Source organism: Ceratosolen solmsi, unplaced genomic scaffold (genome assembly GCF_000503995.2).
Source record: "Ceratosolen solmsi marchali unplaced genomic scaffold, CerSol_1.0 scaffold33, whole genome shotgun sequence".
Classification (NCBI taxonomy): domain Eukaryota; kingdom Metazoa; phylum Arthropoda; class Insecta; order Hymenoptera; family Agaonidae; genus Ceratosolen; species Ceratosolen solmsi.
The window spans coordinates 1,970,249-1,995,801 of record NW_011948438.1 but is presented as its reverse complement, the minus strand read 5'-3'; the positions used below and the strand labels follow the sequence as shown (position 1 = coordinate 1,995,801).

The 25,553-nt window shown below is 30.2% G+C and overlaps 1 protein-coding gene across 1 annotated transcript in view; it reads left to right on the top strand.

The window, feature by feature from the left end:
* Ggamma30A (guanine nucleotide-binding protein subunit gamma-e) overlaps positions 1 to 24,660 on the top strand; it is a 33,127-nt gene extending 8,467 nt beyond the window's left edge. Inside the window, exon 3 of the mRNA XM_011503493.1 lies at positions 24,376 to 24,660. Coding sequence (XP_011501795.1) covers positions 24,376 to 24,481 — 106 coding nt within the window. The 3' untranslated portion in view covers positions 24,482 to 24,660. The remainder of the gene's footprint in view (positions 1 to 24,375) is intronic.
* Positions 24,661 to 25,553: the final 893 nt, after the last annotated feature.

The window sequence follows — 25,553 nt, the reverse complement described above, 5'->3', positions numbered from 1 at the left end:
CCTTTCGTCTCCCTTTCGTCTCCCTTTCGTCTCCCCCATTCGTCTCCCCCATTCGTCTCCCGTCCCTTTAAGATCGCGAGCCTTACGGACAACTCGCTCGAGCCAGAAAAGTACCGCCAAACGTTGTCGAAACTCTCTACTAGCGACGAGCGGGCCAAGGTCCGTAGCTGTGAGTTAGGTTAATGAAAGGTTCATTTGGTTGGCCATTAGGGTCGAGCGCGTCTTTACCATGAGAATTAAAAGCTGTGCTTGATTAATCGAGTGCTCGGTAATAACGGATCGCTGCTAAAGTGTATTTATTAGTGACAGCAGCGCTCGGCTCGTTTCGCTTACTAATTATGTCCCGTCCGCAATCAGCTAATCTCGTTGGACAATGCACGTATGCTCATTTACTTCTTTGAAATTTATTATTTTTAAATATTTAATAGACGCACGCGCATACGCACGAGCGCACGCGCGCCAACCTTTTATTTTCGAATTACGTATTATTTTATCTTTATCTTCGTCAAAATTAGATGAATAGCCGTGATTATATCAAGTGCATGGATATTCAGCCTGTGGCCACTTTAATATGTGGAACATTAAATTCGATGTTTATTCGAGTAATGAGCTACTTGTCTGCTATCTGTACTTTAAATATTTACGATTGGCGTCGTTAGCGAGCAGATACGATAAGTTTTTACTTGAAATATTATCTATTCTGTCGCTATAATTTTAATAAGCAACGATTGATATCGGTAGACTTCATAAGAATGCGATAGATGTAATTCAAGGTACACCAGTTAATATCAATACGTCTTTCTTTAATATAGAATTCGTGCAATAAGCTCAAGAAAATTCGATATTCAAAAAACCTTCGGTCTAACGCCACTTTTCCAAATAATTCATATTACTATTTATAATGCGAAGATAAATTGCACATTGACATTTATATGCAAACATTTATATTTTTGTAAATTATAGTTGGAGTGAAATTTTTCTTTGAGATAATTTATTTGTAATTTTCCGAGTAAAGAGAAAAGTTCATATTTAAATCATCATTACTCTGATTTTTATCTTTACAAGCTTAAATTAAACAAGCCTAAAAATAATTATAATTAGAACGGTTTCATCACGATGACTATTTATAAATAATATGTATCTTATATAAATAGTATAAACTATTTATTAACTTTATTTATTATGCATAACACGGACTTAGCTAGTATTTATCCTCTATATACATGCGATCTTCTAAAAATATAAAAAAAGTCCGACCGAATATTATGCATTATTAATGTTTAGCATATATACGACTTATCTGGTTAAAAGTGTACACATATCCCCGATAATTTTTTAGAAATCTGTTTTTGACGTGCAAAAATTAAATTTTTTTTTGTATTAATACAAATAGAACAATCATTGAATAATTAGAACAATTAAATTTAACAAGAAAAATGTACTATTGTTGAAACTTTAAAGAACATTATTTTTTTTTCTTCTTAAGTTTTTGAACGCCTAATATAATTTAAATATGATAATTATCCATTCTAGTGGTAATATTATGCCTCAATAATTAACACTCTCACCTTAAATTATCGACAGAATCTCATATTGGATTGACTAGACTTTTAAAAATATTTACTTTATTAAAAACATTTAGCCTTCATATTAATTACAAATATTGCAGTTATATAATAAAATTGATATTACTTGTACGATGACATATATCCATAAAATGCATAACTGCAAATCTTTAACCATTCACATTTTTACATCTTCAGTGATATTTTTGAATACGTAGTACTTACTTCATATCTATAGGTGGGGGGGGGGGGGGGGGGCGGGGGGGGGGGGGGGGGGGGGGGGGGGGGGGTGGGGGGGGGGGGAGGGTTGACGATGATGGTAGACGAACGTATAAAAGTACATTGAAAATTTTGTATTGTTTATTAGCACGGGCTGAGTTATATATGTGGTAGATTATGCAAATAGCAGTATTTCAAAATTATGTTTACATACGTTCGCGAATCACGAATCGCGAAAAGATTATATGAAAAAGTGAATTCACGCCGCGTGTATTATTTTATATCATATTTGAAACTTGAGGTATGAGGTCCATAAATTTTATTGACGCCCGAGCAATTTTGCAATTAAAGATTTTTCAAAACCGAAGACTCGAGACACGCACGAGCAAGATAATTATGTTGCTTAATTAAGAAACTGTATGTAAAATAATTTTACGTATCTCTTTTGTGTCGCTTAGTTTTTATGAGACTATATCTTTCGGAGCATAAGTGCTGACTAAGAGAAATTTCTATCATTTTATTTAGTGACAGAGATTTTGTAATTGCAATAAAAAATATTTTCTTTTAAATTTATCTCAATGCTAAATAGGCTTTATACTAATTTTACAATGCTTTTTATTTGCGAATATTACCATTCGTAAAATTAATTTAATTAAAATACTATCAAACAATGATAAAATCGAGAAATCAAGCTCCGAGGGTCTTGTCGAGACGGTTGAATTTTCTTTGAAATTATCATTTTAATCATTTTAATATTTCACATATCTTATTATAATAAATTTATCCCTAATTAAACGTTAATTTTATTAGCGCCTTAAGATTTGTACGTACGTGTGCGGGTGTGCGTGCGCGTGGGTGGATGTTTTATACAGCATTAATGATCTCCAAGTTTTATGGAAATGCATCGTGCATGTGCCGATAAAATCGGTTAATTCGCATAAGCAAACCTTAGACGATTTCAATTTGTTATACAAAGATAAAATGAAATTCATTCGACACATTTACTGAATTTGTGCTCATGTTTAAACTAAAATTTAATCAATAACAAATATATCATAGATGCCCTTTATCGTAATTATAATAGCGCCTAATGATGAATAAAATCCACAACGTAAGATTATGCTGCAAATGAAAAATCCATTACTCACTCGTGATTTGATTAAATTGATTAAAGTCGCGTTAATATCGTGTTCTCAAAATCGTCGGGTCAAAGAATTTTTCACAAATTGAATGACCGATTTACGTCTACTTATCGAATGAAATATTTGCAAATCTGCTTAAAATAGTCGTCTGTCAAAAAAAAAAAAAAAAAAAAAAAAAAAAAAAAGAAAAAAATTCAATAGAGAATATAGTCGCTTAATTTTTTAGGTCTAATTTGTGCGTTATTTTTCATTAATCTCGATCGTATGATCACGGATATCGAAACGATCAACCTAAACAATAAAGCCCCGTTAAAGAAAGTCGTGCGTGTGGGCGTGAAGTACAGTACGGTAGAAGAAGCACTCGGAACGAATTGCACGGCCGGCGTTTTAATCAGTGCAAATATGACTAAGCTCGCGTATACGCACACGGCTTGAAGAATAAAACGAAACAAAATAGAACAAAAAAAAAAAAAAAACAAACAAACAAACAAACAAACAAACAAACAAGAACAAAAAAACAACCACTGTGTTAAATAATGGAAAATTATTATTGGATTTGGTTGAAAATTTTATGCTTTTATTTTCGCATTCTAAAATTCTTGCACATGGAAAATTTCGAAGTTTAGCGCAAATGATTTATTGCTCCTCGTTTATAAACAGAAGCTCTCACAATAGATAATCGAGTACTGACATTCGCGATGTTCGCATTCATTGGCAATCGTTGCGCTATTCAAATTAATTGCCTGATCACATTTAACAAGTTTCAGTTAGGTTTATTGTGATTAGGTGCTCCTTCGAGACGACCGTTTTTTCTCAACACAACCAATTACAATTGTCATAATTATTTATTGTCTAAATTTTGTTTTCGATTGGATTTTTGTACAATTCATTCGATATATCGCTAATCGACTTTCATCACGTGCTCACATTATCATCAATTATAATCAATGCAATTGGTATAATATTATTTTTCAAAACATCCAGCTTTTTTTTAAGTGCAAAAGAGATGCGAAAGTAATAATACTCGGAGAGAAATTTTATCACGTTGGTCAAACCACACTCTGTCAGCTCATCTGACAAACTAACTGTTCATCGTCTTTGAGAGTCGTTGTCCCACTTTTCGCGACAACGCTCCATTGTTCTTTCTCTTGATTTTATCATAATTATTTTTTCGCTCTTAAGCTTATATTGACAATTTTTGCTTTTCAATCGATCATTCATCCATCTGTTTGGGATTACTTTTGGAAGAAATTACACATAAGTTGTATTATAGAAGTACATGATTGTAGTGCAACTCAGTGCCGAGATCCCCTCCTCAATTCTCCATACATTGCGAATCTATACACACGCACACACATATATAGCGGTTCGTATTGTAGACTCGTATATCAATATATAGACTGCATGACCGTTACGAATGGCCGACGCTTGCGGAAACGAAGATCGTCAAAATTGTCAAACAGTCTCTTAAACTATACAACCAAGGCTTAACACTAAGATAAAAAATTTTTTACATCTTCGATATTAAAATTTTTGCAACTACACTCTTAATGACTATTTCTCTCTTTTTTTTTTACCTTTTTTTTTCTTCTACGATTCAACAATCCCGTTTTATTTTCTGTTTCTTATTACGACTCTTAAAATTGCTTTCAATAATAAATTTATAAAACTGTATTTCAATAATAATAACTGCGTAAATCATAACGACATTGATAATCGTAATAATATACGTTATTATTATTTTTATTAATTTATAAATTGTAAAATTAAAAAAAAATTAATTTTAGTGAAAATCTATTTGAAAAATGTTTATTATGGGATAATAACAATTAAAGGCAAAATATCAAGATATTTCTAAGAAATACATAAATAATAAACGAGAGATATTCATTTATTTTTATATTGTCATTGTTGACTTTCATGATTTTAAACTATTTTCTTTTTACCGGGACAGTTACTTTTAGAAGAAATAATAAATGATGATGTTTGCCAAGATCGTTAAGAATTAAGTGTGAAAATATTTTGAAGATAAATTTTCCAATTTTTTTTTTCTCCCCAGAGCACTAATTGCTTAATATATTATATTATAGCGGAATTAACAAGCAATTTCTATTTCATCTTTCTTTTTTACAATCCATTATAATATTGATAATAAAATGCGTGCATATAATTAGGCGATAATATATCTCGTTTAAAATAATTTTATAATTATAAAAACATTTTTATGGGGTGGGGATTTGGGGGGGGGGGAGGAGGAAGTGTAGTTTATTATTCTAAAATCATTAAACACTTGATTTTGTCTTAAAATATATCTTACAACAGCGTATATCTTTTATGAAGTAATAATGAAATGCGATTAAGGTACAATTAAAGATTTTGATAGAATGACGTGATATTATATATTATGCTATTACAGCGTACATTGGCCTATTAAATAAATATAATCAAAGCATGGATGCTTTCAAGCATTCAAGCAAACGTATAAACTTAATCTCAGAACTCTGCAAACATATATAGTTATATTCGTATTAAGCTTGTGCACCTGTAAAAGTTCGGCGATCTTTGCACATTTCTTTCGTATACTCGTAATACGGAAAAAAAAAGACATCGGCAATTCAGCGATCGGTTGGTGCGATGACCTAATGCGGTTATGTCCACGTTGCCGTTGTCGTTGCTGTCTCCTCGCACGTGAAAATGTCACTTGTACATACATATACGTATGGCCCAAAATGAGAGCCCCATTGAGTCTTATATAATGTGAAAGCTCGAACTATGTCGTATCTTTCAATTTGACCGGGAGTCGCTACTTTAAATTATTATTTTTACATAATCGAGTGTGCGCGATCTTTCGCTTACATCAATGGCAAATTGCCGCGCTTCGTTATATTAACGATATAACGGATTACATTACACATACCAGTTAATTCTATTAAGTGTTTTTATTTTCATTTATCCTTTGTTTCATTTTCATCATGCATTTTCTAATAATACTTATAATAAAATTTCATTCTTAATTATTAAAATAATATTACTGTTGAATAATGCGGCCTGTAAAGTTCAACTCACGCACTTTACATTTCGTGTATCATCAAATGCATTAACTCTATACGCACTTACGTAATTATCTCCAATGGATTCGGAAATCTTTCGAAGATCCGCATTTATCGTGTAAAGTTATAGCCACTATAATATTAGAGGCATTTATTTAAAATTTCAGTTTTGTTGATTGTAACTTGATTGCACCGGATGAGTTTGTATAGCGTTTCAAAATTCATATAATTTCAATAAGTATACGAATACTTACATAATATTTATTCCGATAAATATTTGTAATAAATATTATTGCATAAGGAATACGATGTAGCAAATATTCATGTACCACATAATTATAAAATAATAGAAACGTATTGTTAGTTGTTTTCATAATACTCTAATCGTATATGTCATAAAAATAATTTAATGAAAATTAATTTCTCACTATTTTTTCATGCATATTTTGATACGTAAATATAAAATATTTATACTTTTTCATTGTACTCTAAAAGTAGCTTTCTGATAATAAAACTTTGTACTTGTAATCAACGAAAATTTATATTTGTTAAATAATTTTCATTTTTATTTGTCAATGTGAACGGCTCAACAAAGTTCCATGTTACCGAGATGGATATTTTACGAAATATACAAATGAAATTTTGTCTTTGGATATTATTAAAAGTGCCCATAAATGGCTAAATTTCAAAATCGTTTTTATGGCCTTTAAGTTTTGTTATTTATATATTATTTGTTATACGTATAATATATATATATATATATATATATATATATATATATATAGATAAATTAAGTGATCGATGATTAATTGCTTTTTAATTTTAATTAAAATGAAAATATTAAAAAAAAAAAGGATTAAAAAAATTTTTTTTTTTATCTAATACATATATATATATATATATATATATATTGAAGATTATAAATAATTATGTTAGAAGTTAAAAATTATATCGATATTTATGATAATGAAGAAGTGAAATTATTTACATTTTACATAATTTAAATGTGGTATTATTGAATCCTCATAACCTTGAAGATAATAATTTTAATATCTAACAAGCTTTAAATCGAAACATATTCAATAAACTTTCATTTTATGTCGCATAAAATTATATATTTAAAAGTTACAGTCTAATAAATAGTAATAATACTACGCGTAAGACTTCGTTTTATGTACATTAAATTTTAGAGTTTTCAGATTGAAAACGTGCACGACGTATTATTAATGGTATCATTAGTTATTCTCATTATATTGTAAAAAATTGTTAAAACTAATTAATAATTATTTAAGGAAGATTTCTATGGCATTGGAACGTGCTATTTAGACAGTATACATTTGGTTTGCTAGAAAAATTCATAAAACCTGTTTTATTATTTTAGATGTAAAAACATGAATGAACGAACATTAATCTTTCTATCAGTAAAGAAAATTCTGAAAAAAATCAATTAAACGTCACTCAAACTAAATGTCTTACTAGACTTATACTAGATCTACTTTCATGACCATAAATCGTGTTAAATGTTATCACTTCTTGAATAGTAAGACTTAACTATTCTTTTTAATTTAAGGATTTTTACAATGTGATTAGTATATTTTGATGATAATTTTATACTAATATATACATTTTTTTTTGTATTACTCAGTATCTATTCTCATGTTGTTTTCAATATATATATATATATATATATATATTTTTTTTTTTTTTTGTCTACACTTACAGTATCTAAAGACTTATAAAATTAAGAAGTATAAAAAATATATACTATTTAATTATCTGAAGATGTATATATTTAAATGAATTATAATAATTATGCGTGAATTAGATCGTTTATATTAATGGTAATAACTCATTATAAATATGTATTGTAATTTTACATAAGTTTTTTTTTTTTTTTTTTTTGAGCAAAGTATATTTAACGCGATAATTAGTACAATGTATTATTTAATGGGCAAAGAGAAAGTAATTAAGGTAATATTTTGATACAGATAATTTATATTTTAATTATTATATGAATGTGACATTTTTATGTGTGCAAGTTAATAAGTTTATTAAGAAAGTACTTACTTTATCTATTTACGTATTCATGTTAATATATTAACAAGCTATATGGCATCATTGGAATAAATAAATAATTTGATTTATTATTATTAAAAATAAATATTAACTTGACTTTTTCTGTTGACGATTGAAATTTATGATCTATCGGTGTGATTGTCAATTAAAAAAATTGAAAACCGAAGAAAGTAATTGAATAAAGAGTTAAAAGTAAAATGGAATATAAAAACTTTGTCAAGCAGATTGATTTGGATAAATGCATCATGCTTATCTATAAAATCCAATTATTGTTTTTGCAAATATTCGCGGCATTATTTGTTTTCGAAACTATAGTCATTTCTCATTCTAATCAATTGTCTTGTAAATGAATATATCATTACACAATTTATAGTTATGATGGTAACACAATCAACGGCTGAGCTATCAAAGTAATGAAGTAATTTTCGTACTGACAGTAAATTGAACGTAAATACAAATATTGATTTCACTATCTGTAATTATTGAACACGTAAAGAGAGAAAATTTTATTGCGTCAAGATAATAACACTTAGTTGTCGTACGTCTAATTGTGATTATAAGTGAAATAGGTAAAATTAATTTCATCCTGATAAACTCGAGGAATTATTGCATTAGATCGCACAGATGTTCGAGAGGTTAACTGCACATGCGCTTACTTGACACACATGTTTTTTCCTACTCATTTTACTAACGCTAAAATAACGTCCCGCCACGATGTGAAATGTGAGTAAGAGTGTTAAGAACTGAGAGAGAGTGAGTGAGAGAGTGAGAGAGTGAGAGGGAGAGAGAGTGAGTGAGCGAGAGAGAGAGAGAGAGAGAGAGAGAGAGCGCGCGCGTGAGAGAGATACAAGGAGGGAGAGCCGTTATAACGAATTAACGAGTTAGCGGCGTCGGTGGTGGCGGGTGTCGAGCAAAAACTTTCGCCGTCGTTGTGTCGACGAGAGCGCTGTTCGAGAAGCCATGAGAGAGTGAAAGGCCTCGGCTACGAGTCGTATATATAATCTAGCCGAATGAGTGGCAGTGCCGAGGATTTTTCACCAATCAGGCGAATTCTCCGTGGTCCGCTCCGGCCAAACAATAAGCATATCGCAGCTTTTGAAAATCCATCGACGACTCGATGCGACGGATGCGTCGCGCTTTAATTGCCCGAACAACCGAGATAGGATCGACCGACCGTTCGGCGCACGCCTGTAACTCCCCCCCCCCCCTGCTTATGGTTAATAGAGGCTCTATAAAAGTTTTACGTCCGCGCGACCTCTTAAACAATCGAATCGTTCCAACATTCGTTATTCGTTAATTCTGACGTTGTCTTAGCGTCGAGTAATTGACGATGCGCACACGCATCCGATATACTTAGGATACTCGGATATTTACAATTTTTTTATAAATCTACAAGATGCATGCCGACAAATCGAAACTAGTTGAGATCTATCAATCAATAAATTCATCCTCTGGCACATCAATTCATACGTACGACTTCAACCTTTCTGCCATGGAACTCCAGATAGAGATTTCAGTAAGGGTATACGGATAGTGACCAAGATATTATCAGCCCCATTCGTTACCTAGAATCCGAGGTCGCGAAAGCAACCAAGTAATTTATTCATTATTAAATCCTGCAAAAGTCACTTGAAGGAGAAAGAAATCCCCTTCTCCTAAGCATAAAGTCAACGACATCTTTCACCATCTTTCACTCTCTTTAACAAACACTAAGATCATATTACTTATCATCAAATATATAAAATTAATGGTTGTTGCTAAGGCATCGTGTTTCAACACAGTCGTTTTAACGAATGCTTTACAGATTTGACTAACAATCCTCGATATTAGAATTCCACTTAGTTACATAACATTCATCTTATAATACGTTAATATTTAATTTTATTAGAAGTTCAGCTTATTAATAAATGGATAATTTTTTTCACGCATACATGATTGGGTTAAATACTTACATTTTCGTACATTTTTCAATAAAAAAAAATTGAAATTATTTATAGGAATAGAGATTTCCAGACATTGTTGTTTAATTTTCTTATTCATTTTTCTTAAAAAGGATAAATAGAATAAATAGATAATAATAAATTAACCGCAACTAATGAACTTGTAATCTTGAACTCAATACAAGTTTTATATTCATTTTGTAGTGTTTTTAATTAATTGATTTTTTTTTTTCATTCTTATAAAAACCATTTTTGAATGCCATAATAGGATATTCAAAATTAAGATATTTATTATTTTTCTATGGAAATATTTTTTTTTACCATTAACACGATCGTAGATGTAGTTATTAAAATATTTCATCGTTATCTCGCAATTTAGAATATATCATTCAATCATATTTTTTCTTCTTTTAGGTATTTACATTTTATTATTTACTTTATAATGATATATATATATATATATATATATATATATAATATGTTTTTAATACTGTATGTATAAAAATATTTTATAAATTATACAATTTTATTGTACATTAAATTACATTTATTATACAATAAAATTGTATATTACGAATTAATAGGCACATAATATAATATAATATATTGGTTTGTTCTATTAGAAACAAAACGTATATGTTATAACTTGTTATAGATTGTTTTCGATACAAAATATTTACAACTTATTAAAATAATATTTTTTTATTATCAAATTGTTATGTGGAATGTTTTCGTTTGCTTTCATATTTTACAAAAACATTTAACTACAACACCAAGTTATTTTGCTTTTCTTATCTTCGTTAATTTCAAACTAGGCTGATCTATTATAACTTTAAAATTCTTAATTAACAACATACATTAGTCGTTATAGTTAGAGTTTAAACGAGCATTTATTTTATCGTTTCATCACAAAATAAATTTTTCGAACAACATTCTACAAATCGAAAACGAAACTTTTATTAGAAATTTGATTATCAATATCCAATCATCGCAGTAATAAATCATCTGAAATTAATTTCATTATCTCGACATAAAGAATGTCCATAATTTAATCACTAAGTAAAATTGAAATAAAATTAAGAAAGATAGCAGTTATCTTTCTTGACTATGCATAATAAACTTTATTCATTTTATAATTTGCATAAATTCTATCCACCATGAATTATTTTTCTATTGCAAATTTTTATTTAAATTTAATTTGAATATCTTTCAATGACGTATACGTGTCAATATTAATGAATCTTTGTTTTCTTGATTTATTACAAAATTTTCTTTTTCTAATTGAATATATATCTTCTCTATAATTTATATTATGAAAATCGCATACAAATAGTATTAGACATTTTGTTCATAAAAATCTGATTGTCGTAAACTTATCAATTTGATTTTTTTTCTTTTTTTTTAGGTACCTTTTTTTTTTTCTTTTTTCATTATTTATCTATCATTATCATGATTGATAATAAATGGTATCGTCATTGTAGATTTAATATATATACTCGCAAATTATTTTTCATTCTCTATGAAAATAATTATTTAATGTTAAGGCTCATCCAAGTAGTACAGAATTTTTTAATTCATTTAACATTGAAGATTTTTATTATTTTCAATATTACTTTACAATCTATTAAAAGAAAGTATTTAGGAATATTTTTGTATTACTTGTTATTACATGGCAAATGGGAAAAAAATATTTATTAGCTAATTCTATGACTTATTGTTAATATAAGAAAAATTGCAGAGTAAACACTAGTCGACAAATTATATATTTTCATGTTAAACAATGTTTATATTGTAAATGGCTGCAAATTTTAGTATTAGTCATGAGAGGATTTTTAATTATCGTTAAAGAATAATTAACTGTTTAGTTCTATTATAAATTGTAAGGCAAATACAATTGGAAATCTATCGGATTGCATATTAGCAATTTACTCGGATGAACGGTGAGTAATTCTCAGCATCATCGCATTTTTTATCTCTGAAAATCTTATGATAATACGTAATGTGAAAAATAATCGAAATATAAGCAGATTTATACAAATCAGTAGATTATCTATATTATTAATAATATTATGCAATAATAGTTGTAAAGTAAGGAAAAGTTAATTTAATTTAATAATTTACATTTTGCTTAATGCTTATTGGAAATAAGATATAAATCCCATTTTTTAATGGCACAGGAATTGATATTTTATTTTCTGTTGCGCGAAGGGTAACAGGACATCGTGAACTAACGCCAGTCAGTTCAATTCTTATCTACTTTCAAGATATAATTACCTTCAAATATGAAAGTATAGTGTTATTTTTGACCTTAAGTGCACCTAGACAGATAAATACTTCTGTTCGTAAGATAATGAAGACGCGATAAAATGCAATAATATTTCACATAAGTATCTTAAGAACAATAGAAATAGGTGAATATAAAATAAATTGAAACGGATATTTAATGCGAAATAAAATTTTTCAAAGAAAAAATTAATTAAAATTATTAAAATTTGTCTACATATTAAAAAAATTCCGTACATTAAAAAGACATAAAAGAAAGTTAATATTTTTACATAACGCATTAAAATTATACTTTATTATTAGACAAAGTTTATTGTGGACTAGCGGTTGTTTATATTTAGAAAGTGAAATGAATTATATGAATTTATGTTTAAACTGACACGTATAAACTTACAATAAATAGACTATTTGTTTTATGTTTGTGATATCTGATTTTTTATTAAAAGTATCTAAGATAAAGCGTAATGTATAAGTGGATACTTTATAATTTTTTCATAACCATGATTATGAAAATTCTATGGTATATTTAGAAATATTTTCAATATTTTTGTACGCATTTTATGAAACTGCCGGAATAGTATGGAGAATAATTAATATAAAAAAAGCTTATATCATCTATTTATTTCGACGATATATTTTCAAATATATTTTTAATTATGTAATATATAAAAGTACTTGGATTTTATGGTTCAATGAGTTATATATTTTTTTTTTATGTATTTTAATACAGTGTAACATAGATTCAGAATATATTTTATTTTACAACCGACTTTATTTATTTAAACAAATTATTTCAAATATAATAATATTTTTATACATTTAGGTAACATTATTTATTCTATAAATGTATAAAAACAACTCATACTACTCATTTTACTTTTATTAATGAAAAATATATAGATATCCTCTTCATAAAAATGCAATGTTCTTCTGTAATTTTGAAAGTTCAATAATTAGTTGCAGACTTTTATATTGTCTAAATCTTTCTTAATTACAATTTTCATATTAGATTACTATAAAATTACTCATTAACTTCGTAAGCGTACATATAAGTATGTATATATAAATAATAAATTTATATCTATACTAACAAAAAAATGTTGAAGATATCTAATTATTTGTTCATGATTGTATAAAGTAATTATCGTTTGAAAAGAGGTCAGTTTTTTTTTTTTTTTTTTTTTTTTTTTTTTTTTTTTTTTTTTTTTATAAATATATGAATGATGATTAATTAAACAGATTTCCAAAATTAATCTGAAAATTAATGAAATTATATATTTTTAATAATATTATAATGACCCTTTTATTAATGTAGCACGAACGTTTTTATTATTAATACATTGAAATTCTTATTTCTTATTAAATCTAATAATTTTTGTAGGTCGTCATGTAGGTCGATATTTTATATTTATGTATTAATATTGCTTATGAATATTATATATTATAACACAAAATTCATTCAATTTAAGTAAATCATATAATTTATTTAATAGGAGTTATTTCCCATGTACATTACTCGTACTTTGCATTATGTATTACAAAATATTAATACTTTAAAAGTTGATGCTTATATTTGATTATGTAGGGATTATTTTTGTCTCGAACAAAAAATAATCATTCAGAATTTTGTCATAGTGATTTATCATAGGGGAATTCGAATACTAAAAAATTTAAAATGTTTAATTTACATTAAAAAAAAAAAAAAAAATGGGAAAGTAATATTTTTGGCCGTGTACTTTCCTTATACTAATTTTCTGCACTTCATTTAAATGGCAAAAAATGTCAGTCCAACGTATGCAAAGCCAATGATATTCAGTATTTTCATTTGATATTTATTCAATTTATTCAAGCATTGACGCCACTAATCATTAGACACAAATATTAAAAATATAATTGCGATCGTATAAATTTATACAACTAATTTTGATTATTTTAGACAATAAGCAAAACAATATTTGGTTCAAATGTGAATATGCTCAAATTTTAATATGCAATTTAATTTTGCCGATATATACTACAAAAAATAATATTAATTTCTCGTGTGGCTATTAATCGAACTGTATACATACAATTTAATTGACTATTAAAATCTTTGATTACAATCTATATTAACGAAATTAATTAATATAAATATATAAACGATTTATTTTTCGATTAATTTTGAATATTCATTATTTTCATAAGTAATCTCAATTCTCCGACTCTTAAAGAAAAAGCATCTGTAAATTAGTAGCACTTTTTAAATCTTTTAGCCGTAATAGCGTCTATTATTAGTCTTATAGTACATCTGTTGGGCTCACAAAATCCAAATTAATTGAAGTGCTATCCACTTACGAGTATGCATTTATTTCTCTATTTCAACTTTTTACTCACGATAAGTAGAAACATCCGCGTGTCTTCGTATTATGGCTTAACGGTAGGAAAGCTTGCTGTTACTACTTAAAAACAGAACGCTACTTCTGCCAGTCGTGGATTTTGATCAAATCTGCTTGATGCTTCCTGGTAGTAAATCACGAAGCCTGTCGCTGGTAGTTCGAGTCTGCCAGTCATATTTATAAGAATATTTTACAAGAATAGTGACAGTTATGTATATGCAAATAACAGCTACTAAAAGTGAGATAGAAAAATGTATGATAAAATAAATTTAAATAGAAAGTAACTATTTTTTTCTTCTGTGATTTACTATTGAAAGTAAAAAGAATAATTGTCTTCGATATTAACGGTCTGTAATTTGAAGTTTAAGCTAATATTTTTTCAGGAATATACTAGCAACGATCACTTTTAATATGTTTTAAGATATTTTTATTAAATACTTTCATAATTTATATATGAATGAATGAAAAGTATGATGAAAAGGCGAATGAAAAGTAGAAAAATATTCGAAATAAAGCAAAATAATATCACTAGAAAATAGTTAAGTTAAAATTTTTCATTTTCACTTTTAATTTGATATATCTATTAAATATATGAATATATATATATATATATATATATATATATATATTCGCATAACTTATTTATAAAATTGATTTATTATTAAAAATATGGTCGTGTGAAAATCAAATACGTATAGATCGTTAACGCTTACTATCTTTATTACAAATTATTAAATTACATGATATTACCGAAGGAGATTTTTATTTTTTCAATCAATTGCTATTTTAAAAATCATGTAATAGTAAGACAGAAAAATCAACATATTTATCTATGTATATTTATAAACAAAAGCGATATTCTAATGTGATCAACACGTGATCCTGACAAACATTATTATTACACAAATAAAAGCATATCTAACAATATGTGAATATGAAATACGTGATATACGACGGTACGTGTTTATTATTAATTCTATAGATTTTTTGAAAAGAAAATTCATTCTCTTCAGGCATTATTCTAATGCCATGAGATAAAAAAAAATGAAATATCCTACTTATTAAGCACGCTACATCCTACAAAGCTACGGCTCGATCTCGCGAGTTTATCGAAAACAAACGTGAATTCTCTTACTTTGACATCACCGTATCTTTAGTAGTTATAGCTAAACTTTTTTTCTCACTAGCACTCGCTCTTACGGAGTAATGTGCGATCGAGGAATAGGCAAGGATAGGGGAAGGGATGAACAAGTATCGGCCAGCGTTAATGGACATTTTTTTTACGTGTCGTAGCACTCATTTGCAATCCAAGGTGAAAAAAAAAATCTGCTTGCGAATGCACGTTCATTAATTAGTTCGTTGCACCGTGTGTAGAATTAATTTTCCTTTTATTGGCTGATTATTCTCACATGAGGTTGTACGAGAGATGGCCTTTTATCTTCGATAGGCTAAGTTTTTAACTCATTGTCGTTCAGCCATTTAAAAAGAAAAATTCATGCATATATTCCGATAATTATTGTATATTTAATGGCTATTCAATATATACAGGAGAACAAATATTTTTATTCAGCATCTGATACAGCCATACAATTGTTATTGAAAGTATAGAGATACATTATGAATGATTATATATGATCAGTGGTACATATTTATCATAATGTATTATGAATTGTTTGCATTATAGTAAGGATAAATAAAATTGCATTGTGTATTTAAATGATATCTAACTCCTTTTTGCGCTCCCTATTTTATTACATATTATTTTATCCACTTTGAATTCGTCTGACGGCGATCTTTCTATTACAATGAATGTTGTTACATTTGTTACAGAAAAAAAAACAAAAAAAAAAACACGATAAGCTTATCTACGAACTAAAATGTATTCTCGGAATCACACATACATTTTCATATAAATTAGTAGATGAATTGTGTTTTTACCATTATTTGAAAAAATAATTTCAAAGTACAATTATTTTATTAAAAAAATTTCTCAAATAAATATCGATCGGTGAAAATGATTCATAGAAGTTAATGTTTTAAACAAAAATTGACTCATTCGATCTTTGAGAATTAAACTTAATTTGAACAAACATAGGCTCTCGTATCTCTTGCATTTAATAATGAATAACGATACATATAATATGAAAAAAAATAACATGTATTTATTAAAAATATATCAAACATAAACATAAATAATATTAGATATCACATATTAAATAAAAATATATATTTGAATTTGCTGTGTAAACATCTTTTATGCCTTAAAATGACGTCCATATTAATATTTTAATTAAATTCCTTTCATTTTGTATTATATATATATATATATATATATATTCATGGGAAATAACATTAAATACATCGTACTAATATTACTAATATTAATAAGGATTATTATTAATATATTATAAGCACATAATATAAATTATTTATATTTTAATATAAATTCTAAGCCAAATATTCAATTGATTAATTAAATGGTTTATCTTTAAAACCTAATGTTTTCGATTTCTTCGTGTGGAACTCATTACATAAGAATACACCATTTTTTTTTTTTAAATGCATCCTAATAATAGTAATATTTATTAAGGAAATTTAATAATATTTTCTTATATCTTCTTGTACAATTAGCGTCTTTACTATCATTATCGTCATAAGCTATTCCTATAAATAGCAGTAAGTAATAACCGTGACTGTGATTAACCACGTTTTAATGCATATGCGAAACTCTTGTAAACGCTGTATTTTTTATTCTATTGCTAATAATTTGACGAAGGTCAGACAAAAAGAAGTAAAAATTTGTGGAACCTAAGCAAGTAGGGGAATGATATTCTTAGAATTGTGAAAGTTACAATATACGCGAATATTTCGCTTATCAACTATTTAGTTCGTTTGGATTTACATAAAATTGGATGAATTAATGAGCATTTACATTGCAATTCCAAATACCAATAATACACATAATGCTTTATATCTTATAAATAAGCAGCATATAATTTTCTTTTAATATTTAATAAATTTAACGACTAGTATCTATGTATAATTTTATTCAAATAGACCTACATATATATATATATATATATATATATATATATATACGTGCATATACACATACGCGAGCGAGTAGATAAAAATAAATAAGTGAATTTGCTTTCATATAGAAAGGTACTTGCTGATCAGTTATTAGTCAAAATCTATTGGTATATCTAGCGTATTAGCTCATTTCCTTATAGAAATTGACAAACATGTTGATATATTTCGTATATTCCTGCATTTGATATTTAGTTATCGTTTGTGATTCTACGGGTGCTAATAAATATGAGATTGTAGAGGAACAAAGTCCGAAAGCTTCCTTGGAGCAAGTAAACACATACTTTGCCTTGAACGCAAATCCTCTCGCGCGAGTAACGCTGGCGCGATTCCCTTTCACCGACTTCTTCGCATATCCATACATGCATACGTACGTACATACACGCTCAACAGCGCAATACTTCAATCGAGACAGAGACAGACAGAGAGAGAGAGAGAGAGAGAGAGAGAGAGAGAGAAATGCGAAAAAAGGAAAAAAACGTAATGTTAGCACTGGAGCGCAGCTGAACCCGTTTTCTGCTGTCATTGCTGCCGCTCTCGTTGCTTGACGCCGATTCGATTCGCGTACTAGCCTTACTCGAAGCCGGACTTGAGTTTCTGTTTCTTTTTTCTTTTTTTTTTGCCTCGCAAATGTCGCGAGTCGTGTGATTTTACGTAAAAATCGGCCGTAGAAATTTCAAGTTGCGAATGAATATTGATTTGCCATCACCTTTTGTATTGATGTACTAGGACGAGGATAGACGTTTGGCAGATGTCACATGAGGATAATGTAGCTAGATTTATTAGAAAATAATAACAATAATCCACACTATTGTATTTGACAATAGAATTAAACCATTTTTAGATCGATTGTAGTATATTTTCGTATCAATATCTTCTCTCTTTCTCTCTCTATTTCATTTATTCCTCACTCTCTCTCTCTCTCTCTCTCTCTCTCTCTCTCTCTATATATATATATATATATTATATTATCTCTTACTCTAATAATATCGCAAGTCTTTAAGAGATTAATAATATATTTAACGCATCGAATTACAGTAAAGAATTGTCATTTAAGTAATTGTCATTCAAAGTTTAAGGAATGATAAATGGAAAAATGACTGAATATAGGCAAAGATAACCCGTTTATAAATAATAATATTAAAGGACATAATTATTATTTGTGTTTCTAGAATTTGAATTTATATTAAACTATTTATACCAACTATTTATTTTGAAGTATTGCATATTCGAGACAAATATATCGCAATAAGAAGAATTTTCACTACGAGTCTGTATAATTAATTTGTTAATTTTATTAAGTAAATAAATAATGTATTCTCTTTAACATTATTCGTTACTAAAAGTTATTCAATTAAACCGTAAGATATTAGCTTATACCATGATATAAAGCTATTTTTAAATACGAAATGAGAAAATTTTAAAATACTTACGGGATTCTAGCACTGAAATCTTCGAAAAAGTAATAAAAATTCCGTTAATGATAATATTAAAGGTACTTGATAATGAATTGCATTATATGCATTTACAGATAAGAAATCTATGACTTTTAGATCTTAGGGGGGTTTATAACAGAGGATTATCGCTAGTGTTTATGTTTATTCGATAGTATTGATTTACTACTTATTCTAAAACATTTAATCGTGTAAAACATCATTTTTTCGGAGTGTAATTGAATGAGGTAGTACTAGGGGCAGTAAATACTTGGTAGGATCGTAGCTCGTTACTCTTTACCTGATTAGTCGTCGAGACACGAGGTGATGGTTGGTGGGAGGGGTAGGGGAAGGAGGGAGGGGGGGGGGGGGGGCACACACGCCAAATGACACGAATAACGAGAGCCTGTGTGTGCATATAGAGTCGTTGAGCGTGGGGAGGGAAAGGAGGACGGGCCGATTACTATAGGACTAGACTACTTTCGCGTGGGTGCGGGATCAGATTCGAGTTGCGGTTCTCGTCTGCTCAAAATACCCCTTCCATCATCTCTATGTCAGTTATTCGGTGGATATAACCGCCTTCGCAACCGTTGTCTTCGGAGTATTACATTTTCAGTATCCCAGATTCGGTGAATTTTGCGAAATTGATGAGCTAGAAGGCAGGCAACATTGGAGCGACTAGCATATTTTAGATAATCCGATCTTTAAGGCTACGTTGCAGTATGAGTTTTCAAGGGAAATTCGATCCGTTATAGCCAGAAACCTTATTTTCACGTTTCGTCGTCTACGGTAGAGTATGAGTATACGTAAACGAGTATCGCCGAGTAGCTGCCTACGTTATATTCAAACAACATTATCTCCAATTGTTCCTATACTTTGATTAATACTACGATCATTAATTTAAAATAAATATTGAATATTTGAGCTTGAATAAAGATTTATCATTGCATCAAAATTTTACTCTGACACTTTTCAAGAAACAATATTATTGTGAGTAAATTTGAGGTAAGGAAAATCATTGAAAAAACAAGGTAAACCGATGTTATTAAACGCTAGAATTATGAAGTGTTTGGACCATATCGTTAATCTTATCGGGGATCTAATAATAAACGACCTTTCACGATAATTTTACGAATTAATTAAAGAGTATCGAGCCGGCCGAGCTCGAATAAATTCGTGTAAAGTATAGAATTATTATGCAATGTCATCATTATAGCATTTCGCATGATAAAGAATTAAAAGTAAGTCAATTTCTGAAAAAAATGAGAGAAAGAGCGCATTGGATGTCCTATTTTTGGTTGTATCATTGAGCATAACAAAGCGGAGTCTCATCATTGCCGAGAGCATACGTACAAATGAAAGAGCAAAAAAAAAACAAAAAAAAAAACAAAAAAAAAACAAAAAAAAAAGAGAAGAAAAAAGTATAACGATCGATCACGAGGACGCGAAAAGTTCTCGATAATGAAGTCCCTTTAAAGGCAAAAACAACGTTGTCTCGCTCTCTCTCTCTCTCTCTCTCTCTCTCTCTCTCTCTCTCTCTCTCTCTCTCTCTCTCACTGTCTGTGTATCCCGGACGAGCGAAATGCAAGCCAAATGTAATGATATTGCACGGGAAGAAAGGAGAGAGACGGGAGGGGGCAGAAAAAGGACGGCGCATTAGCGAGACAAGTGTGCCGTGATGTGCGGAACGATGGCAAGGTGAGATGGATGTTCGGTAGTGTCGCGAGTGGTGTATCGCAGCTGAGATTTCGCAAATGCTCACGTTTCTCGTGCACGAGACGCGTCTGCCGCAATCCGAGCGACGAGTAGCTCCGGCATGAGATCATCGACTCGGAAAAGCGAGGAGAGGAAAATGGAAGCCAAGAGCCTGGCGCCTCGTGACGCTTCTCGCTCGCTCTTAAGTAGATCACTTGGCTCGCAGCCTACATTACACGAGTCGCCGCTTTATCATATATCCTCTCCTCTCCCCCCCCCCCCCCCCCCAACCCACCATAACCCAATACCCCACCGTAACATCTCCTCCCCCCCTCCCCTTCACCCCACCGATCCCCTCACCCATCCCCCACCAACGAAACCCTCTATCCTTTCCGAGTCTACTCCCCTCCTCTCGCGACTATGTTTATTCCATTTAGGCGCTCGAGCAGTCGCGGTCTCATCATACGATTATTACTTTATCTCGCATCTTTTATGCATCAATGTAGACGCAAAACGAAAAATGCCTAAATGCTATTTAACAATGATATCAATTAAAAGACAGGGAGAGAGAGAGAGAGAGAGATAGAGAGAGATAGATAGATAGATAGATAGCTTGTTATCAGTAAAATTTAAAGAAAAATTAAGAAAACATTATGGCGGATTAAAGCGTTTTATGAATTCGAAGAATCGCTGATTATATGCCAATGACGGAGTAAAAGCCGCAGTCATATCCTACTTGCGCCGTACTTTTTATGATAACTTTGATTTCAACTTTCCTCGAATATAATGCCGACAATCTCGTTAAAGCGACCCACGTTTATTTTACATATAAATTACTAGAGAAGAAAAATAACGGTACATTTACGAACGTTTTCCAAGCTGTCCTAATTTTATTTATGTTAACGTTGTTAAAGGGACATTATTCAGAATACGTTACACAAGCTTATTTCATTTAATACGGCGCGTTCCTACTTCATGCACTTATGCACGTTCAGCTAAAGTCAGCTCAAATGAATTTGCCAATTTTGTAATTATTAAACAATTTGACTCGCTACGATAGTGTATCGATCGTCGATCTTGAGTTACAATTTCTCTTCTGGCTTTTCCTTGCCCGTATATCTAGAAATGGTAAGATACCTGTCAATTTTCATTACGTATACAACGACCCGACATTGCAACACATTCCACCACGAACTGCCGATGCTTATTCTTTGGAAATGAGAATTGGTATTGGAAGGACCTCTCGCAATACTCATGCTTATGCGTGTTATGCTTTTTTTCAAACAATCGCCAGTCGAGTTTCCTCTCGCACATGGTCCATCTCGGCATATTCGCTCGCACTAAAACTCGTAATTATAAAGAGAGCTAAATCATTTCTTTTCATTTCTCTCTCTCTCTCTCTCTTTTTCTCTCTCTGTCTCTCGTCTCTCTCTCTCTCTCTCTCTCGTTCTATCTCTCTCGTCTCTCTCTCTCGTCTCTCTCTCTCGTCTCGTCTCTCTCTCTCTCTCTTTATTTAACGACATTTTAGCACTTTCTCCCCTTAAACGCACGATAATTACTCCTCCAACTGCATTATCATTCTGTACGGAGAAAATGAGGTTAATTAGTCGAGGCCGAAAAAAAGTCTAGCTGCGTTTACTATTGGCCCGGGCCTCCTCGTACTGCCCAGCTTTCCTTGACCTTCCCTTGCCGGCATCCCCCTCTCTATCGCGGCCACCCATCGCGCTACCACGTCCATATGGACGAGACCGCTACATCGCTCACGGGCTTCTTTCCCGCGCCGCTTTTTTCTTCTTCTTTTTTTTTTCTTTAATATCGGGGCACGTGTCCTGGCGCCTCTTTATTCTTCATCTCCCTTCGGCCTTATAGAAAGTAGAGCGAGTCGTGTAACACGTGCGACACTATATGCCCGAAGCTTTATATTCTCAAAATGGGCTAAATCGCTCGCCGTTCTTTGACTTTTCAACGAATTTACTCCTGTCGTTCGCCTGAATATCTTTGTTGTCGAGTTGTCGAGACTGTCGTATTGACGGAGAGGCTCGACTGTATACTCGAGTCCGTTGCGATATCTCTTGTCGCGAAAATTGCTGCAACGAGCTCACATCAATACCAGCCAAACGAATGGAAATAATCTTAATTTGAAAGTGTCAATGAGCAAAAATTTACGTAACATCCGAATCTAATAACGGATAATAAAAGTACAACGTAGTATACACGTAGAGAATGTATGCGACGAAGACAAGAACAATAAATAAATAACTAAAAAACAAAAACAAAAATGACAAAACAAAACAAAACAGAAAAAATTCCATGTGTTTTTAATCGATGAAATGAGTATCGTTGACTTACAAAAATTGCGAATAATTTGTATTACACAGGTGTGTGGTAAGTTTCATCATGTGTAATTCGAATTTTAATGTGAAAGACATTTTTGCTACATCCTTTATTCGGCAATCTACTTTATGTTATTCAATCTCGCGCATTATTTGCAAGTAAAGTAGATAAAAAGACATATTTATATTGTTATAATTTAAATTGCATGTGCCATACTTCCAATTGATTTGCATTTATTTCATTTATTTTACATAATTATTTTAACATTGCACACAAATCTATCGATACAAAATCGATGAAACTTTTATTAAAAATAACAATATTAATACCAAGATTATTTTTTACATTTTTTTTTTTTTAATGGAAAATTCTACACACACGCGCGCGCACACACGCGCACACACAGAGATAGATAGATAGATAGATATCTGGGTAAGTAATGTAAATTCGCGAATTTTTCATTTTGTATATTATATTTACAAGTTTCCTCTTTAATGTAGAATGTCGTTTGAAAGTCGAAGATTATTTTACTTAGTAATAATCTACACTTATAATAGGGCTAGGTGAAATGACTTTTCTTTTCTGAATTTCAAACGACTTTTAATAAAAAATTATGAAACTTCTTTTTAATATCTTTCTCGACTCTATCCTATTATACATCAAAGTTCAGATTTCAAAGCGCATCTGGTAAAATACGTAAATTATTATTGGTTAAGTTTTCAATAGGCATAGAATATTATGTATTATTACTCTAGCCAAACTTATTATTATTATTATTATTATTTATTTATTATTTTTTTTTTCATATTTCATTTGTTAATAGTTACGCTCATTTTTTTGTCTATTTAACGAAAGGTCTCGCATTAAAAGTATTGAAATTATTCTTAACGCCTTGTTCCTTAACGAATTAGCAATCACAGAGACTTAATTGCATTCTTAAGTTTTGATAATTATTTGACAAGACTTCGATGAAATTCAATAGCGACTTATAGAGCATCGAACGTTAAGAATTATGCTGGGTAACGCTGGATCTTGAATTGCATTCGAAATTCCTCTTTGCACATGCTCCCGCAACTAAAGTCTGACAAAAATCCCATACACGAATAGCCAATCAACTCGTAGATAAAAGCACAGACACATATAAAGAATCGCCTTCGTTTCATTTGTTCACAGGATGCGCGAGTACGTGGAAGAGAACGAGAAGAGCGACCCGCTAATTCACGCACCCGATAAGAAGAATAATCCCTGGGCCGAAAAGGGCAAGTGCGTGATTATGTAATTCGATAAAAGAGAGCTCGGCGATGCGCAAGACGAACTGATATTTTTGGGAGGTTGTGCGCGTCGTAACGGGCCAAGGACAACTCGGCCAAGTTCCGCGTTGATTAGAGTGACATAGGAGCCGACGATGGGTCGAGGTTTCGGCGTTTATTTGTGCTTTTGGGGGGTGTGATGGAGGAGCCTCTCCTGGCATGGCTTAGTCGGGCAATTGTCGGGAGTTCGAAGGAACTCCCGCGAGTTTATGCGAGAGAGTTGGGGAGTGGGAGGTGGATGGGATGGGACGGATGGGGATTGCGAAACGTTAACCTAGGAACCAAAGATTCGACTATCAGCTTTCGATTTTCTTTCAAGCGATTTTCCCGTTACGTTTCAACTTGACGACGCGCGAATGTCATTTGTTACGCAGCTTAGGCGTATGGTAATTCGACGATTCGAAGTAAAAACGAAGCGAAGAAGACGTGCCAAAAGGGATATAATAATTGAAACGGAATGATGATCATACGTCGGGGAGCCATTCGTTTCTCACTAGACGATGGTAATTAGTGGACTGGTGGACATAATAATGAGAAGAATTGAAAAGCGTCGATGCTGCGTGGCTTTGTACTTCGAGAACGAAAAGTTCCACTTTTTGTCATCGTCAATTTTTCACCGTCAACTTTCCGAGCAAGAGCTTCGATAATATAGATTTGTCACTCCTTCGTCCCTTATTCTTCTTTCAATATTTCTTTCTAGCCTCATTCTATCAACATTATTATTATTATTATTATTATTATTATTATTATTATTATTATTATTATTATTATTATTATTATTATTATTATTATTATTATTATTATTATTATTATTATTATTATTATTATTATTATTATTATTATTATTATTATTATTATTATTATTATTATTATTATTATTATTATTATTATTATTATTATTATTATTATTATTATTATTATTATTATTATTATTATTATTATTATTATTATTATTATTATTATTATTATTATTATTATTATTATTATTATTATTATTAAAGAACTCAATGTGACAATGGGGCATAATTTTATTAAGGGATC